At 41.8% G+C, this 21,123-nt stretch overlaps 1 protein-coding gene across 1 annotated transcript in view; it reads left to right on the top strand.

The window, feature by feature from the left end:
• KIF6 (kinesin family member 6) overlaps positions 1–21,123 on the top strand; it is a 512,465-nt gene that overhangs the window by 450,596 nt on the left and 40,746 nt on the right. Inside the window, exon 16 of the mRNA XM_006860583.1 lies at positions 10,149–10,199. Coding sequence (XP_006860645.1) covers positions 10,149–10,199 — 51 coding nt within the window. The remainder of the gene's footprint in view (positions 1–10,148; positions 10,200–21,123) is intronic.

Here is a 21,123-nt window from a genome sequence, read left to right as displayed (position 1 = left end):
CAGTTTGTCATACAGTAGTAGTTTTCACATTGCTGTGATTCTGGAAGCTATGCCACCAGCATTTCAAATACCAGCAGAGTCACCCATGGTGGGCAGGTTTCTATTGGAGCTGCAAGCAGAACAAGGGATACTGTATGGTTTTAAATGTAAAAAGGTGTGTGTCAGGGTTGTATCCTTTCACAATACATATTCGATCTGTATGCTGAGCAAATAATCCCAGAAGCTGGACTAAAATGAAGAAGAATGCAGCATCAGGATTGAAGAAAAGCTCATTAACAGCCTGTGATGTGCAGATGATACAACCTTACTTGCAAAAAGTAAAGAAGACTTCAAGCACTTACTGATGAAGATAGAAGACCACAGCCTTCAGTGTGGATTACACTTCAGCATAAAGAAAACAAAAATCCTCACAGCTATACCAATAACCAACCTCATGATCAATGGAGAAAAGATTGAAGTTGTTAAGGATTACATTTTACTTGTATCCACAATCAACACCCATAGAAGCAGCAGTCAAGTAATCAAATGACATATTGCACCAGGCAAATCTGCTGCAAACGACATGTTCAAAGTGTTAAAGAGCAAAGATGCTGTCAGCAATACCACAGAATACCAGGCAAAGTGGATTCCGGGCAGAGCTCCAAAACTCTGAACCACATAGGTAGGAATATTTAAAAAGTTTGAAGGCTTATAGCTAGTGGAACTTGTAGCAGAAGTAAGAAATCACATACTTTTGAATCTGCCAGGCTTGGGGGCCCAGAGCCAACAACATGGGCAAGAACAAACAGCAAGACCAAGCAGGGGAGCAGCCCTACCATGGAATAACATCACAGGAACCTCAGAGCAAAGATGGACAATATACACTTTGTCGGTTTTACTTTGTTCTGATTTGGGGGGGAGGGGGGGGCGGCGTATCTGTTCATTGGTCCCCCACTGTTTGCACACCTCCATTCTGGTGACTAGAGGGGGTGCCTAAGGAAGTGGACACCCCCCACCCCCACAAGTAGTGGGTTCTTCTGCCATGCATGCACACAGATAAGATACTCGCAGCCCAAGAGCCGGCCCTGAACTGTTTTTTAATAGGGAAAAGGCCAGAATAAGGGGTGTGGAGAGGGAAAGAGAGTTTAAAAACAAAACAGGCTGAAAATTCAATTAAATCCTGTGGTACAGCATAACAACCAACAGTGGCATCTTGAAATCTCTCAGGCAGCTTTGAAGGCAAGAAGCTGAAAAAGGACGTTAAAGTCATACTCATATTAGGCTACAGATTTTTTTCTTCTTCTTTTCTCCTGCCTCTCCCTTTTCTGTGATTATAGACTACAGTATCCAATCTGGTTTTTGTTGTTGTTGTTGTTGTTTTGGTGGGGTTTTTTGTTTTGTTTTTTTTTCTTGTTTTTGTTTTTTTGCTGTTGCTATTTTGCTGTTTTATGCTGACCCTTTTACCTTTTGGGACTCTTTCTCTCCCTATATTACCCAAGAAGAGACAGCAACAGCTTCCATATAGTCAAGCTACAATCACACTCTATAAAACACCAAAATCTAGGCAAGAACCAATACTAACTTCCATACACTAGGGAGGCAGACAACACCTGTGAAAGTTACTCTGAGTTAACCAATAAGAAGAGTGAAAATGGAAGCCCTCATCCTGATCACATCTACCTGGAGGTAATCAGAAAGTATACACACACACACACACACACACACTCAATTAAGTATTAAGGCCACAGATAAACACTAAACGTGTCTAAGAAGCAAAAGCAGATAACCATATCAGTACATGTTCAGAAACAAGATAAAATGTCTGAGATAAATGACCTAGAAGTAGACCTGGACTACATTCTGGAAGGAGGGCAGGCCTTGGAAATGCCTAAGAAGGAATTCAGAAAAATGATTATTAAATGTTTCAAAACACTTTACAGTGGAGTTGAGAAAAATAAGAAAGAAGTCAGGAAAGCACTACAGGAGTAATCAAATATGATTGATACAGCATTGGAAACAATTCAAAACCTACAGAAAGAGGTCCAAATGATCAATAATAGGATATTAGAAATAGACAATACACTGAAAGGGCAAAGGAGTAGAATAGAAGAGATGGAAGGCAGAACTAGTGAGCTGGAAGACAAATCTCTAAAAACCACTAAGATAGAAGAACAAACACAAAAATAGGATAAAAATATCTGAAGAAGGTCTAAGATTCATGTTGGACAACATGAAGAGGAATAACAAGAATTATCGGCATTCCGATAATTCACACAAGTCCACAGAAGAAATAGTTGAAGAACTGCTGGAAGAAAATTTCTCTAATATCCTGAAAAGTGAAAATATGAACATTCAAGAAGCTCAACGAACCCCAGGAAGGATTGGCCCCAAAAGAAAATCACTGAGACATATCATAAGCTCTCCAAAATCAAAGAAAAGAAGACAATCCTGAAAGCAGCTAGGGAAAAGGGAAGTGTCACATACAAAGGCAAGCAGATCAGATTAAGCTAGGATCTCTCAGCAGAAACCATGCAAGCAAGAAGGCAACGAGGAGACATATATAAAACCCTGAAAGAAAAAAATTGTCAACCAAGAATCCTTTCTCCATCAAAGCTATCAATCAAATATGACAGTGTAATCAAAACATTCCAGGATAAGCAGGAGCTAAGGTATTTTGCCAAAGCCAATCCTGCACTACAAAACATCCTAAATGGTGTTCTGTGGACTGAGAACCAAGAACAGACAACAACCAGAAATTGGCATATGTAGCAGCACCTCCCAATACTAAATCAACAGAAGGAAGAGTAAAGAACAGAACAAAACTACAAGAACATACTCAGAGAATCTGGGAGGTCAGTCTATGAGCAAAACAATTAAAATGTAAAAGAAGGTAAACACATAGGAACAGAGATCCAGATGGTGAGAAGGTCAGGTAGATTACAGGATAAAATAGACTACACTAAATGGAGGGAAAAGTTAATGGAATATAAGGTAACCTCAAAGAAAATTAACACTTCACAACATACCAAGAAAATGAAAATCCAAGAAGAACATCAAAACATTAAAACTGTGAGGAAACTCCCAAGAAAGAACACAAAAAGCGTGAACTAAGCACAGGAAGGCACACAGAACAAAGAAAGCAGCAACACCACACACACAAAAAACAAACATAATGGCAGCAATTAATTCATTGTTGCTGTTGTATGTGCCATGGAGTCGGTTCTGACTCATAGCAACCCTGTATAGGGTTTCTGAGGCTGTAAATCTTTACAGGAGCAGAAAGCCTCAGTTTCTTCTGCAGAACAGCTCGTAGTTTTGAACTCCTGACCATGAGATTAGCAGCCCGATTTGTAACAACTACGCTACTAGAGATCCTTACCTATCGGTAATTACACTGAATGTAAACAGATTAAATGCACCAGTTAAGACACAGATGGTGGCAGAATGGATAAGAAAACAAGATCCTTCAGTATGCTGTCTGCAAGAAACACATCTTACACACAGAGACAAAAACAGATTAAAAGTCAAAGGATTGAAAAAAATATACCAAGCTAATTACAATAAAAAATGAACAGGAGTGTAAATACTAATCTCTAATAAAATAAACTTTAAGGCAAAAGCCAACATAATAGATAATGATAGCCATTATCTCATGATTAAAGGGACAATTGAACAATATAACATAACCATAATAAATATCTATGCTCCCAATGAAAGAGCTCCAAAATATATAAAGCAAACTCTAATAGATTTTAAGAAATAAATAAATGAATCTACAATAATTGTGGGTGAGTTTGAAGTGTTAAAGAGCAAAGATGTCACTCTGAGGACTAAGGTGCACCCTGGTATTTTCAATTGTCTCCCATACATGTGAAAGCTAGGCAATGAAAAAGTAAGACTAAAGAATTGATGCATTTGAATTGTAGTGTTGGTGAAGAATAGTCATTATCCCATGGTCTGCCAGAAGAATGAACAAATCTGTCTGGGAACTTAAAAAAAAGCACAACCCAAATGCTCCTTAGAAACAAAGATGCCAACATATCATCTTTAAGTACATTGGACATGTATGTGATCAGGAAGGATTAGTCCCTAGAAAAAGACATCATGCTTAGTAGAGGATCAGCATAAAAGGGAGAAGATCCTCAATGAGATGGTTTGACACAGTGACTGTAACCTTAGGTTCAACTATAGCATTGATGATGATGATTATGAGGATGGCGCAGATCTGGCCAGCATTTCAGTATGTTGAACTATGGTCACTATGAGTCGAAACTGACTCAACAGCACCTCACAGGATCAACAAGTGTCTAACCTTTTGGAAATCACAGATCCTCTGTGTTAGTACAAAGACTGGTTTCTTTCTTCACAGATGGAATTATCACTTCAGAATTCAGAAAGACTAATTAGACCAACCCTTTCAAAGATGCCCCTCTCGGAAGAGGGCAAGAAGCATAGTCTGTGTATTGATGTTGATTTTCACTTTAATTTGATCTTACTGGGATATGATAGTGGAACATAAAATACATTTTACCTGGGTCACAGCCCTTCATAACTATAGAGACTCCAGACTCCAGCATGAATATAACTTAGTTGAGCTCTACACTTACACTAAAATCCTCCTTGTCAATGCCTGCCTCAAACCAATGCATAACTGGTATTTCCTGCCTTTTGCCCCAGTTCTTTTTGACTGGAATGCCTTTCCCAATCACACATTAACACCTTTTCAATTATTTTCTGAATTTACTCAAGTTTCACTTCTAGTAATGATGCCTTTCCTGATGCCCCCTAATTCCTTTTTCCCTCTAGTGTGTGGCCCTGTGGGATCAGCACCAACCTGTTAATCATAAGGTCAGTGGTTCAAACCCACCAGCACCTCCTCAGAAACCCTATACAGGGTGAGAACTGACTCAGCAGAACTTAATAACAACAGTATCTATCTCTGGAGTCCTGATGTGGCACTGTAAGATAGACACTGGACTGCTAACCACAAGGTTAATGGTTCAAACCCACCAGCTGCTTCTTGGAAACCTTATACAGGGTCGCTATGAGTCCAAACTGACTCCATGGTGCTTAACAACAACATACTTTTCTCTACAATTGATTTGTAGACACTTTTCCTTCAGGGCCTGTCATCAGATTTGTTTGTTTTTCTGGTTGTTGTTGTTGTCAGGTGTCATCAAATCACTTCCAACTTATAGCGACCCTGTATAGGGTTTCTGAGGAGGTGCTGGTTGGGTTTGAACCACCGACCTTATGGTTAGCAGTCCAGTGCTTATCCTACAGTGCTACACCAGGACTCCTAATAGTCCATGTCATTTCAAATATACATGCTGTATCCTTTCAATATCTCAGAAAGTGCCATAATATCTCAAATTAAGTTGGTATATCAGATATGCCGATGCATTCACCTTTGATCCTCCCAAGAATCTTAAGATGTAGTAAAGCAGATATTATAACAGTTATATTATTATTTCCATTTTTCAACTGGTAAACTCTAAGCTTAGAAATGTTAAGTAAACCAGTCAACTAGGAAATAGTAGAGTTGGAATTTAAACTCAACTCTGCTCCCACATTTAATCATTTTTACCCTCATACTTGAATAACCAAAATGGCAAAGAAATCAGCATCATGTCAAGCCCAATTCCAAGTGACTGGTTATGACTGCCCAGTATGCAGGGTTGAAAAGTCAAGCCTAGGTTCAGCGGGAACACAAACCACCCATGAGAGATGAGTAGAGTCAGTCATAAGTGTCCACCTTTTGCTGACGCCTACACTGTGCTAAATCCCTAGGACAAGGATGGAGTCTTCTGCTGAGTCTTATATCTTCAAGCACAGAGAACATGGTGCTTGACATGTAGTTGTCATTGTTATTTGCCATCAAGTCAGCTCGGACCCACCATGACCTTATCTGTATAACACAAGATCTGTGTAACACTGGTCCTGTGCATGGTTAAGTTCAGTAACATATAGTCAACATGCAATAAACACTGCTTGAGAACAACATTGTTGTTGTTGTTAAGTGCCGTGGAGTCAGTTCCAACTCATAGAAACCCTGTATAGAGCTTCCAAGGAGTGGCTGGAGGGTTTGAACTGCCAACCTTGTGGTTAGCAATCCAGTGCTTATCCCACAGCACTACATCAGGACGCCAAACACAAACAGCATCCATTAGAAGCCTCTGAGAAATTCCATGGGCAGGCTTCAGGTAGCCATGCTAGAGAGAAGTCATGAGTGAGTCACCCTTCTCTGGACCAACTAAGCAGATTTTGCTGGGGAAGCAATCTTAAATTTACACGCATGTCAAATAAATTTGAAGCTTAGGGAAATTTTTCTTATCCAAAAGACTGAATATCAATATAAAAATTAGGTTTCACTACTGCATGATGATAATACTTTTCACATAAACTACTTGGTAACAAAGAAGCTATAAACCATACCGTGTGCCACCTCCACTTCCGGTCTCAGCGTCTCTCCACACCCCCTCACTCATTCCCAGCCCTCTCACCTACTCTGCCTGTGAGTGTTTTTCATAGTTATGTATCTTCTCTGGGGCTTTCCCATAGGTGGTTGCAGACTCACTGTGTCCAATCTACCCCCCTTCTACCTCTCCAACCCCATCAATTAATGAATCAGAACAGGAGCAAGGGTGTTTCTAGTCTGGACTATTGTAAATTACTGGAAGGAAAATGACCAGCATCCTCCTACAAGCAGAGTTTTCCTTCACTCCCCTGCGCTCTTGGTTTTCAACCCTGATTTGGGCTCCCTGCCTCCCTCCCAGACTGTCTCCTGCCTCAGGCTGGGAGTTCTCTCTTTCCGTTTCATCTCTTTTCCATACCTCTGGATGGGGATGTGTCCAGAAACCCAGGCCAAAACCAGCAAATTTATCACCGTGCTAATGACAGCAAGCTGCATGCTGCGTGAGTTCTGCCGTCCCCCTCACCTCCTTCTTCTGCCAAAACCTGTGGTGCTGCAGATCCAGAGATTAGGAGGCCTGTTATCTTCACATGAAGAATGGCTCTGTTGGAAAATGCAATTAAGTACCGGCCATAGGCTATTTTTAGAAGCTTGTTTGGTGAGATATCAAATATATATATTGTCATCTGATGGGAGATGTTAGTCAATGCTCAACCAAAATGGAACATTGCTAAACACTTTTTTAAACTAACTTCATCAAGATGTAAGACCCATTACTTTGTCCCCTAGGGATTCCTCATTGTTCTTAGAATGAGTGTTTATGTTTGTGGTGTTTAGAGAACTCTTAGTCCTAGTAGCTATATCTCCCTCTTTATTTATTTGAGCAGCTCATCCCAAGCCAGGGTCTGTGGAGAATCATTAACCCTATCATTCCAAAAAGGTTCCCAGGATTTGGGGAAAGGAAGTCTGGTCAGTCCAATGGGAGCAAAGGAAGTTACGGTGTACAAGGTTAAGCACCTACTGTGGGCCAAGCATATTGTTGGGGAGGCTCATTTGCAAGGAGTCACATTGTCAGGGAAGTGTGCTGTTGGAAAGCCACATTGTGAATGAGGCACATTGTCTGGGAGGTGCATTGTCTAGGAGTTATGTTACCTTGTCAGAAAGTCTTATAGTCGATAAAGCATATAGTCTGCAAGGTACATTGTTGAGGAGGCTTGTCGTGAAGAAGCCTTGTTATCAAGAAGATAAGCTGTTGGAAAGGTGCTTTTCCAGGGAGGAATGCAAGTCACCATCCAGTCTTATTCAGAAGGTTGTCAAGCAGATAAGGGATCATGATGTAAGGCACCTGTGTCAGACACCCAGGAAAAAGACAACGCACCAATGGATCATGGGCTTTCTATATTGTGGAGATCAGAAAAACCGTAACAATTACTGTAATTGAGAGATGTTTCTAAATGATACGTTGTCTTTGTCACAGCAGTGGCTCCTTTTATTTAACAAATGTATGTACATGCTTATTCTTAAAGCTATGCAGCAGTGTTTGGTATACACTGGAGTCTCAGCCCAGCACTGCCCCATTACCTCACATCTGTACTTCTCAGTAGGGGTCATGTTGCTCAGAGTGGGAGACAGGGCCCATCTGGGACTGTGGTGACCCTGTTCTGATTCTTCTGTTGGCTGCAGGCTCCTCAGTACTCATCATTGGACCAGGTTTCCACTTCCCCAAATCTCCTTTCTAAATCTGACCCTTTCCCACTTGGAATTAGGGTGCAATTCATTGCTTATGCCTAAACTTGCTTCCTCTCTACACATACTATCTACAGTGGGAGCACAGAGAAGGTGAGGTACATACCTGTGTGGTACCTCACCCAGGACAATGACATGCCTGGAGACAGTGGCCTCCAAGGAGGAGCTGAAGGAACCAGTGATGTTTGACTTAAAATAAGTCCAAGAGGAAAAATAGTACTGTCCTCAGATGTGTGTAGGGTTCTCACTGCACCCTGCACTGTGCTCTTCCAGAACAGACCAGGCCCAATAATGGAAAGCTACAGGGAGGAAAGTAGATTTCAACTCATTCAAGTAATTCCTTTTACATAACATAATGAATCTAATAGTGTGAGCTGAAATGGCCATTTCATTATTTAGAAAAGATTCTTAAAGTGGGGGAGAAGTTTAACTGAATGACATCTGCCATCCCTTCCAAGCATACCATTCTAGGAGTGCCCTAGAACTTTCTGTGAGGGACAAGATCTCCTGTGTCCCTCCAGGATCTACTCATCTTTTGTAGACTCAGCTCAACCCTAACATCTGAAGCACAGAATGTACTTCATGTGAGGGAAGAAATTTATTAGACAAGGGAGCAATGAAGTTCCCAGGCCTTCTCGGAATCCCCCAGTGACTTGATGGCATCCCCAGAACATGAGCTACAGATGGCTGACATTTTAACAAGTAGGCTGAGTCTTTGGACATAAACAAACCCTTAGGACTGCTGTTTCACCCATCACTCAAGCCCAGAATCATGGAATTTTAGTAATGGAGAAGATGGAAGGTCATTTCATCCCAACTCCTACACAGGCCAGGAATTCTCACTCTAACAACCCAACAAATGATCCTCCAGCTTCTACTTGTGTATTTTCAAGAAGGGGCTCCATTTTGATAAGAGTGAGTCCACATTGAGACAACATAATCCATTCTGAGGCCATCCTCATTATGTGTCATTTCTTCCTTGTATTGAGCTCCAGATCTGCCTTCATTGAACTTGCCTTCTGTCCCCTGTCATAGGAGAAAAAAAGTCTGATCGCTTGTCCAAATGAAAGTCTTTGGATATTTAAAGACAGCCTTTATCCCTATACCTCTTCTCCCTCCAAATCTTTTATTTTCCATTTAAATGTCTTGTTGTTGTTGTTGTTGAGTGTCATATGTTATTGTTGTTAAGTGCTGTTGAGTCGATCCCAACCCATAGTGACCCTGTGTAGGGTTTCCGAGGAGCAGCTGGTGAGCTTGAACCGCCAACCTTGCAGTTCAAATGGCCTTGCAGTCTGGTGTATTAACCCACAGCGCCACACCAGGACTCCCAGTCCTGTAGTTGGTTCCAAATCATAACGACCCTGTTTAGGGTTTCCGAGGCTTAAATTTTGTGGGATCAGTAAGCCTCATATTTCTCCTACAGGGTGGCTGTGGCAGACTTGAACTTCAGACCTTGTGGTTCTCAGACCAGTGCTTATTGTATGGAACCACCATGCTACCCTTAAATGTCTTAGGTCATCTCAAATAGTTTTCAAATGCCCTAGACCCCTGACCACCTCAGTCACCATCACCTGAACCTTTTCTCCTTTTCTAGTGTTCCCTGTAAAGAATAGATCCTAGAACCAAATACCAGTGTGGTCTGACCACTGCAGAATTTTCAAGACTATCTTTCAAGCAGGTCACCAGGCCTGTCTTCCAAGGCACCTGTGAGTGGGTTCACTATTAGGGCTCATAGTCAAGCGCTTAACTACTTGTACCACTCAGGGACCTACAAACACAAAATGACCGAGGGACCAAGACGGTTTAATCCAAAGACAAAATGTATACTTGCACTGATGTGCCTGGGCCCCTACAAAGTGCACTTGTAGTCACTTCATCCACTTGGAGTAATACCCTCTTTTGTCTCTGTTACTCTACCTAATTTTTTCAGCTTGCCACATGCTTCTGAGACAGATGTGTCGCTCTAGCCCATTGGAAACTGACAGGTGGTTTTCCTCTGTGTTTTTGACAGGCCACCTAAAAGAAGAAATCACCCAGCGACATATGCAGCAGATAGCTCTAGGTAAGTACAAAATGAAGTCTGCAGGAAGAAGGTGAACGGGATCTAAGCTGGCCTGGTCTTGGAAACCCAAGCCTGGATGGAAAACAATACATTGAAAACTCTTTGAAAGATGAAGGAAGGTCGGGTGTGCTGTCGGTGCGTGCCTACTTCTGTAGATACCCACCTCTGGGAGGCCATTTTCCCCAACCTGGCTCTTCACTGCTGCTTGTCAGACTTGGCACCACACCTTTCCAGGTGGTTCCTCATCCTCCTGAGCTTTTCCAGCCCACATACAGCCTAAACTCACTAGTCCTTCCTGGCCTCCCTCTGTGCTGTCTCAAGATAACTAACTTAATTTTGACAGTGACAAAGCAGCTGCTGTGGTCTATTGAATGAGTTCGCGTGCTGCTTTTGTACAGCATATCTTTTGATCCTCATGACAGCCCTATGGGGAAAAAGTGACCAACGAGTCAGTCCCAACTCATGGTGACCCATGCATGTCAGAGTAGAGCCTTGCTCTATAGGGTTCCCAGTGACTGGTTTTTCAGAAATAGATCACTATACCACCTTTCTTCTGATGTCCCTGTGAGTGGAGTCAAACCTCCAACCTTTCAGTTATCAGCCTAGTGGGTTAACCATTTGAACCACCAGGGACAGCCCTGTGGGGTAAATGTGTTTACCAGATGGAAGCAACTCAATGACTTGACCGAGGTTACATGGCTAGTGAGTGTTGAAACTGGAACTTGAATCCAGTTCTGAGTGCAGACTTGTTTCCCCTCTCACTCTCACTCACTGACATCGAGTGTGTTCTGACTCATGGTAAGCTTTCTGTAAATCTTTATGGGAGCAGAAGGCTTCATATTTATCCCACAGAGTGACAGGTGGATTTGAACTGTTGACCTTGCAGTTAGCAGCCCAATGTGTAATTTGCTACAGCAGCAGGGCTCCATTTGGTTCTCCTAGAGGTATGCTATCTACTGTTCTCAGCAGTAATGGACCCACCTCAGTATCTTCGGGATGCAAACACTACACCAGCATGGTCACGCTGTAAGAGGTCCTTGGTTCCTTTTAAAAGGTGAACATCTGCAGAAAATGGCCCCATTTGATATGTGGTCCAAGGGAGTCTCCTGGGAGAGCTCCTAGGAAGGCTGATGGAGCAGGCATCCTGGGAGGGACGGACACAACGTTTTTTTCTCCAGCTAGCCCTGATTAAATAAGAAACTCATATATACCAAATAAAGAGGTTCCCCATAAGATGGTCTGCCCCCTGAAATGACTAGTAATTGGAGAAAGCCAACACCTAGGGCCTAGGGTGGGGAAATGGAAGAGATTTCCTAATATCTTGAAGATGACTCATTTCACCCTAGTAACATGAGTTATTAGCAAAGTTGGTTGTTTTGTTTCAATACTAATAATGATCATATAAAAATATCTGTTGCTATAACCAGAAACATAGACTAAGACATACTGACTGGTGCACTGGGCTTCCCACTGTCAGCCTGTGAATGAGGGATGTGGTGAACCCACCAGGTTTGCCCTTTCATTGCCAAAGACTCAGGCACAATGAAACTCCACTGAGTGCCTTCCTTAGCTAGAGCCAGGCTCCCCCAGGGTCTTAACTTAGACAGCCGGACTCAGAAAGGGCAAACGACCTCTATTGGAAAGCTGTGCCAAGGTGACCTTCTTCTTGTCTTCTGAGTGGCTCCACCAACTCACTCTGGGCAGGTCGACAGAGGAGGAGTCATCCCCAAGGGCTACCATGCTGCCAGCCCATGATGTCCTAAACATCTGTCTTCGCCTCTGCCTTCATGATGCTGGTTGAATGGAAACAACACTGTGAAAAATATCACCCAAGTAACTCCAGGGTCAGTGTTTAGCTCATGATTGAGAAGCTATCTCCAAGGGCTTCCAGAACAAGAAGCACTTTGTCCTCCCTGCCCCCCAAACCTTCCTGGGTGCTCATCCATCCATCTGGGGCAGACCCTCTCTGGACTTCTGGAGAGCGGCGGCATGTTTTCAATCACAGGATTTGGGCACACAGACATTTCCCAGATCACATCATTTCATGAACACACCACTCTGGTGCAGCTGAGTCTCCTGAAGTCCTCAGAAAATCCCGCTGGGAGCCTTCTTCCACACTACAGCAGGTGCCAGGTTCATTGGGGCCCAGCTTTGCCTGAACTAATCAGCAAACTTCAAACAGAAAGCACTTTGGTTAGAAGTCTAATTAAGATCATTTGAAATCCCTATTTATTTTAAAAGCATACTATCCCAATTAGAGAAGAAGTGTTAACATCTCCCAGCTGCCATTTTGAGATTAAAAGCCATGTTGCCGTCCAAACTCCTTAGGAGGCTGTCTGATGGAGATCTGGAACCGCCAGCTCTCATGTGTCCCAGGTGACCACATCTCAGACGGCATTCTTCTCATTGAGAAAAACCTCTCGAAGCAACAGATTGTTTATATAGCCGTTTCCTGCCTTAACCCGCAGTTCTCAGGCTAGAGTTTGGGCTGTTGAAGTTTGCAAGCCTAAAAGCAACTCATACATTTGAATTCCCTGATGTTCTGTAATTTTGACTTCAGTTATAGAGCGGGAACTAAATATGATATTGCCCATGTCTGTTTGCCTTTTTGTCTGTCTTATGTTCCCTTCCCCACTTCTATTGTTTCTTTTGCTTTTTCTTGCCTTCAGTTTTCCGCCCTCTCCACTTTAAGTATTCCCTTTGTGATTTTTTCTTTCTTTTGCCTAAGCCTTCCCAGGTTTCCATGAGACTGTGTCTTGGGGTGACTGGGGAGACAATGATCAGCTCTGAGCAGGAGAGGTTGACTCATAGATTTTGTAGGGGAATAATGTCTGTGTGTGTGTGTGCCCATGGAAATTTGTATAAAAAGGTAGTCCCACGTATCAAAGGAACAAAGGTTTGGTGGCAAAATGAGAGGCATCAGTTGTAAGAGGGGACAATACGAAATCATGTCCAAAGATGTGCTAGATCCAGGTCATTCCAAATAAGAGCAGCCAAGTGTTCAAGATTCCAGAATTTTGTGAGCTGGCTGTTAAACACAGAGTTGCTATTAAAAGTTAAATCATATGACTTTACAAATAAATAAATTGTATTTAAAACAAAGTTAATATTCAAAACTTATCATTGCCTATATTTTAGTATTATCTGTGCTCTTCTATCCATCATTCATCCGTCAGTTAGTCATACTGTGGTGGCTTGTGTGTTGTTGCGATGCTGGAAGCTAGGCCACTGGTGTTTTAAATGCCAACAGGGTCAACCACGGTGGATAGGATTCAGCTGAGCTACCAGACTAAGACAGCCTAGGATGAAGGAGAGACGGACGACTTCTGAAGGTTTAGTCACGGAAAAATTTATGAGTATCAGTGGAACACTGTCAGATAGCACCAGAATATTGAAACATATGAATGGCACCAGGATATTGTCAGATACAGTGCTGAACGATGAGCCACACAGGTTAGAAGTTACTCAAAATAAAACTGAGTAAGAGCTGTCTTCTCAAAGTGGAGCTGAATGTGATGATGCCAATAGAGTAAAGCTTTGGGGGCATTCATTTACTGATGGGGCACAACTCAAAACCAGGAGAAACAGTTGCAAACATCCATTAATAATTGGAACATGGAATATATGAAGTAAGAATCTAGGAAAATTGGAAGTTGACAAAAATGAATTTGAACACATAAAAATCAATAGCCTAGGCATTGGTGAGCTGAAATGGATTGGTATTGGCCATATTGAATCTCACAATCATGACAAATTGGAGACAAATGACATCACATTCATCATCAAAAAAGAATATTTCAAGATCTATCTTGAAATATAATGCTGTCTGTGATAGGATAGTATCCATACACCTACAAGTAAAACCAGTTAACACCACTATTACTCAAACTTATACACTGATCAATAGAGCCAGTGATAATGAAATTGAAGAATTCTACCAACTTCTTCAGTTTGAGATTGATCAAACATGAAATCAATATATATTGATAATTACTGGTGATTGGAATGCAAAGTTTGGAAACAAAAAGGAAGGATCGATAGTTGGAAGATATGACCTTGGTGACAGAAACTATGCTGGAGATCACGTGATAGAATTTTGTAAGATCAATGACTGATTCAACGGCAAATACCTTTTTAAAAACAACAAAAAATGATGACTATACACATGGACCTTACCAGATAGAATGCAATGAAATCAAATTGACTACATCTATGGAAAAAGACAATGGAAAGGCTTCATTTCATCAGGTAAAATGAGGCCAGGGCAGACTGTGGAACAGACTATCATTTGCTTAGATGCAAGTTCAGGCTGAAGCTGAAGAAAATGAAAACAAGTCCACAATAGCCAAAATATGACCTTGAACATATCCCACCTGTATTGAGAGAGCATCTAAGAACAGATTTGATGCATTAGACGCTAATGACCAAAGACCAGAAGAGTTGTGGGATGACATCAAGAAAATCGTACAGGCAGAAAACAAAAGGCTATTACAAAGATAAGACAGAAGGAAATGACCAAAACAGATGTCAGAAGAGACTCTGAAACTTGTTTTCAAGCAAAGAAATGCTAAAGCAAATGGAAGAAAGAAGGAGGTAAAAGAGCTGAACAGAAAATTTCAAAGGGCAGCTTAAAAAGACAAAGTCACATATCATAATGAAATGTGCACAGACCTGGAGCTAGAAACCAAAGGAAAGAACACGCTCAGCATTGTACTAAAGAGAATTCAAAAACAGCTGCAACAGTACATTGACAGGGAACTTCCAGAGGTTCAGGCCAGATTCAGACACGGATGTGGAATGAGGGATATCATTGCTGATGTCATATAGATCCTGGCTGGAAACAGAGAGTACTAGAAAGGTGTTTACCTGTGCTTTATTGACTATGAAAAGACTTTCAGCTGTGTGAATCATAACAAACTATGTACAGGTTCCTCATGATCACAATGAAGTGTGATCTTTATTGTGATCATAAGGAACCTGTACATAGATAGACCAAGAGCCAGTCGTTCAAAGAGAACAAAGGGACACTGGATGGTTTTAAATCAGGAAAGGTGTTTACTAGGGTTGTGTTCTTTCACCATACTCATTCAATTCGTATGCTGAGCAAATAATCTGCAAAACTGAGTATATGAAGAAGAATGTGACATCTGGATTGGAGGAAGAATCATTAACAATTTGCTGATGATACAACCTTGCTTGCTGTAAGCAAAGAGAATTTAAAATACTTACTGATGAAAATCAAAGACCACTGTCTTCAAGATGGATTACACTTCAATGCAAATAAAACAAAAACCCTCACCATTGAACCAGTAAATAATATCATGATAAATGAAGAGAAGATTGAAGTTGTCAAAAACTTCATTTTGCTTGAATCCATTATCAACACTCATGAAACCAGCAGCCAAGAATTCAAAGGACATAACTGCATTAGCCAAATCTACTGCACTTGACCTCTTAAAAGTGTTCAGGAGCAAAGATGTCAGTTTGAGGACTAAGGTGTGCTTGACCCAAGCTATGAAATTTTCAGTAGCCCAATATGCATGTGAAAGTTGGACAGTGAATAAGGAAGAATTGATGCATTTGAGTTTTAGTGTTGAAGAAGAATATTAAAAGTACCATGGATTGTCAGAAGAACAAAATCCTTTTTGGAAGAAGTACAGCCAGAGTGCTCCTTAGAAACCAAGATGGCTAGACTTCGTCTCTCACACTTTGGACATATTATTAGGAGGGACTAGTCCCTAGAGAAGGACATCATGATTGGTAAAGTGGAAGATTGATGAAAAAGAGGACAACCTCCAATGAGACAGATTGACACAGTGGCAGCAGCAATGGACTCAAGTGTCGCAGTGATTGTGAGGATAGCAGGACTGGGTGTTGTTCTATTGTGTTGTGAATAGGATCGCTGAGTTGGAACCAACTAAATAGCACCCAGGAACAACAAATGCTCCTGTATATGATAGATCTATTACAAAATGGTGTGCTACTACTTTCCAACTCCACATTCATGACAAAAAGTTTGTAGCTTGAAACCAGCCATGGTGGGAGTGTTTGTACCATGTTGTTGTGTTGTGAAGTGCCATCCCGTCAGTTCCAACCTATAGCGATCCTGTCTAGGGTTTCCAAGGAGCTTGAACCACCGACCTTACAGTTCAAACGACTTTGCAGTCTGATGCATTAGCCCACAGTGCCACACCAGGACTCTGTTTGCACCACAGAAATTGGTAAATGTTACAAATCCAGGCTTTATTGCTTCCTGTGAGCCTGTTGTTAAACATTTATTGGCGTACCACTGACATGTGCACAAGTACCCATGAAAAAGACTTGCTCTGTGCATGTGTGTGCATATGAAAATTTTTCTTCCTGTCCTGATTGAAAATCCTGTTTATGAATCCCTCTTCACTTACCATCCACCCAAGATCCATCAGGAAGCATAAACATCATGGAACCCTGGTCCTTTTGAAGTCAGTGGGCGGGAAAACAACCAACGACAGAAGTGAGGAAGGAGAGATGCTGGATCCCATAAGCCTTGAGTGTGATGGTAGGAGCTAAGGGCAGAGAAAGGTCTACGTGATAGCACAATGACCATTAACTGACCAGTTTTAAAACACACTTGAGACGCTTACTGACAGAGTAGTCCTTACTTCTTTACCCTATCCCAGAAAACAATAAAACAATGTTATTATATAGTTCACAAAGACAATCGTGTACGTCCTACTGTGGAGAGTGACACTGGTAGCTTAAAAGCTAGTGAGTGACCATCCAGAGGCAAAAAGAGTGAAGAAAATCAAAGGCTCAAGGAAACAATTAGTCCAAAGGATTAATGGACCACTGGAAATACAGCCGTCACTGCCTGGGGCCCAGAAGAACTAGATGATGCCCAACATTACCAACCTTGGTCAGGATCGCAGAAGGTTCTGAGCAGAATGGATGAAAACTATAGAACAAAATTCAAAAATCATTAAAAAAAAGATTAGATTTTCTTGTCTGATAGAGACTGATGGAACCCTCAAGACTATGACCCTTATAACTCCTCCAAACCTGAAAGTGAACTCACTCTTGGGGATTAATTTTCAGCCAAACAACAGAAAGACCTATAAAGTGAACATAAACAGTTGTGAGGAGCATACTTCTCAGAACAAATGACCCAATGAGACCAAAGCAAAGCTCAGAAGGCAGGAGAGAAGACCACTGCATTTGGGGACCCCAGGAAGAAGTAACAAGAGTGCTGTTACATTGGAGGAATTGCAACTAATGTTATGAAACCAAATATGTAAAAATTGCTGAATGGAAAACCAATTTGTTCTGTAAACTTTCACCCAAACCACAATTTTTATTTAAAAAACAACAACAAAACAACAACAAACTTATTTTTAAACTGAACATCATTTGGAAATGATACTAACTTAAACTAGATTCTGCTAGCTGAGTGTTCAGGATGCTTTGATGAATTCAGTTATGTGCTTTTACAATTTTATTGTACTGACTGCTCTAAATGGCATAACATTATGGAAAACACAGATGAGACTAATCAGCAAAACATTTCCTGAGTGTTTGCCATGTGCCAAGCATGAGTCTAAGCTCTTTATGTGTAATTTCTTCTTCGATGTTCAAAACAGCCCTAGGAGGTAACTATTTCTATGATCCCTGCTGTACAGTTAAGGCCCAGCAGGGTTAAATAAGCCTGCCTAATTTTTCTCAGCTAAGGATGCACATCCAGTATGACTCACAAGCATCTGTTCCAATTCCTATAATCCCCTGTATTTAACACCTTCTGGGCATCTTGGAGCCCACCTTGAAGCACAAACCAGCATTTACCCTCAAGGAGTTTCCAATCTAACCAGGATGCAGTGATATATACATAGAAAGAGTACCCCTTTCTTGATATTTGGACTTTATACACACATGAGGTTAAATCAGAAATAGATTGCTACAAAATCATAGACAATTTTATTAAACAAAAATATCAAACTGTGAAGCTATTGTTTCTTGACATGCCCTCCATCTAGGTCTGTACACTTCTGAGGATGGAGTTTCCACCTCTTCTGTTCCCTGAAGAATTCTGTGTTCTTCCATTTATACTGTGTCAAAATAACAGTTTTCTCATCCCTGGAGTACTCAAAATCATATTTCTTTTCAATGCTTTTTTTTAAGTTTACAGAACAAAGAGCAATCTGAAGGTACAAGATTAGGGCTTGGATAAGATAAAGCTTCCCAACAAAATGCTCATGCCACAACCCTTACTACCCTGGAAGAATGCACAGATACCTTGTTGTGATAGGGAAAATTCCTCAGCATAACTTTCCTGACTTTTTCTCACCAATGCCGTTTTCCATTTTCTTGAAACTTCCTCATAATAAGCCCTTGTGACTGTCCTGTGTCCTTTGAGAAAATCTATCGAGATGGCCCCCTTGGAATCTCATAAAACAGCCAACCTTCTGAATTGACCTCTCTTGTATTAGCTCAGCAGATCCTTCGGAAGCCATTGTTTGATTGGATCTTTTTTTTTTTTTTTTTTTTAAGGCACCGTCATAAATCCTGGGGAATCCTGGTATGGTGTTGTGGGTTAGTGTGCCAGACAGCAAAGCCAGTTGAACTGCAAGACCGGCAGTTCAAGCTCACCAGCTGCTTCTCAGAAACCCTATACAGGGTTGCTATGGGTCAGAACCGACTCAAAGGCACCTAACAACAACGAGACTAATACCTAATACATAGTATTGAGAGAACTTGTCTGCAGTCATTCCCTGATCCCAGAGACATGTTAAAATACTTTTTGTTTAGAATAAACCCATGCATGTATTAACTGGAACCCTCGTTGGTGTGGTTAAATGCCATTGAGTCATTTCTAACTAATAGCAGCTCTGTACAGGGTTTCTGAGGAGTAGCTGGTGGGTTTGAACCAGTGACCTTGTGGTTGAAGTCCTGTGCCAATCCTACAGCACCACACCAGGAGTCCAGAACCCTAGAAGCAATGTTTTTTGACGTCCCCTCATATATCCTTGCATTCACTGTCTCCCCATTGTGATTTCAAAGTCAGTTCAACCTTGACCTCCTCCAGGGAGCCTTCCCTGACACTCCTCTCCTGTTGGAAGTAAGTCTGCTATGTTCTCCAGCCTCATACATCTCTGTTAGAGGACTGACTTTGTTTAATCATAGTCTCTTTCCATAGCTATTCTCCCCACTAGAATGTGGGCTCTTAGAAAGCTCTGGGTCCAGTTGAATTCCTCTTTGTATCTGTAGCAGCCAGTAAGGGTAATAAGTAGGTGTTAATCAATGGTCAAATGAATGCTTCCCCAGATGACTTCCAGACTCACACATCTTGCAAAAATACAATGAGACATTTGAACATGAAGTAAAATAAGCCCATCTAAAGGAAGTAGAAGGAGTAAGTGCTTTTGGACTCCACCACGGAGCAAATGACAACACGCAGGCAATAAATTTGGCGCTCTCTTGCCTAGCTGCTAAGCAGAAAGAGAAGCACTCAGAATCACATAGTTTTCATTTTCTGACAACTGGAAGCATACTAACTAATTTATCTGCAGAAATAGAATTTCTCCTGGAACTAAACACAAACACAAACTTATCATGTGGATCCTTATCTAAAGAACACTGAGTGACATAGTGAACCATGTCTTCAATTGCGGTTTTATACAAGACGCCGAAATGTTGTTCAACCCGATGGTTCCTGTATCGACCCTCTCTATAAAAGCAAGAGGCCTGTCATTAAAGCATAACTCACTGCAAGCATTTATGTGAGTGGCCGCAATAATATGCCCAGCTCCTCTACTTTCTGATGGTTGCACAGAGCAAGAATAAACCGGAAAGAAACCAGCCCTGTGAGCATGGCATGGTCTCGGTATCAAATACCTTTTTAAAAAGCAATATTTGATCAGAGGCCGGAGCTCATTCAATTCACAGTCCAAACACTAACAAATGTCTGTGGTTACAATTTAAAAGACACATCTCACTACCAAGTGGTATATGAACTGTGTCAGCTGAGAGGGATAGGCCGTCAGGGTTTGGGGACTTCACGAGAGGAAGTAGCCCCGTGGAGTTGTCACAGAGGACAGGGCCGTGAAGAAAGACTCAGAAGAGAAGAGTGGGGTGGTGTGTATGTGGGGTGGGGTGTTGCTGGGCAGCAGTGGTAGGGTAAGACTGTCTCAAGGAGAAGTAATTGGAAAGTGGTCGGTTGGGTCAGCTCATTGTGAGCCTTGCTTCTGAGTTGTCGCTTACAGGTAGTTGAGCCGTTGAACTTTGTTGAGCAAGGAAGCCTTGGTCAAAGAAACTGTTTAGGAAGGAGAAAGCCTCCGAACACTGGCTTGAGGTCTTCAGTATTTAGCAGCTGACTGATGATGAGTCAGTCCTTGTATACCCCTATGCTCCCCACGCTTTCATTGGACACCTGCACTGAGCTTTTTTGCAAAGTGAGGAGCTCACCTTCTTGGGATGCACACACTTTCAGCCCAAACTTGGGACTTCCTCTGTGGAGAAAGGACCCCCGAATTCTCCTCATCGTCTCTGAGTAGACCTGCTGTGGCCTTGTAGAGTTACATCTGAGACCACCCCAGGGAGCCCCACACTGACCACACACCATTTGAGGGTACAGGACTAGTCAGGTCTTTTGTTCCTTTGTAGGTGAAGCAGGGGTGATAATCACGGCCCTGGAGAGGCTCCTAAGTGTTCTCAACACAGCAGCTGGAAGGCAGCACACCTTTCTCTGCATTTATCCCTTGACAAAGCTTCTGTGAGCACATAACCTACTAGAGAGTCCTGTCCCCTCCATTTGTCAGCATGTCCCATTACTGTTATAGAAAATAGCTGTGGTAATAAAGAGTAAATAAATGATCCACAAACATGGCACTGGCAGCTTCCAAGCGAGCTCTGAGATTCCCCCACAATCCTAATCCTTGGATCCTATAGTCCTGTG

The sequence above is a fragment of the Chrysochloris asiatica genome, unplaced genomic scaffold, assembly GCF_000296735.1.
Source record: "Chrysochloris asiatica unplaced genomic scaffold, ChrAsi1.0 scaffold00038, whole genome shotgun sequence".
In the NCBI taxonomy this organism is placed as follows: Eukaryota; Metazoa; Chordata; class Mammalia; order Afrosoricida; family Chrysochloridae; genus Chrysochloris; species Chrysochloris asiatica.
The sequence above is the reverse complement of the archived record's forward strand: the minus strand, read 5'-3'. Positions and strand labels throughout refer to the sequence as shown.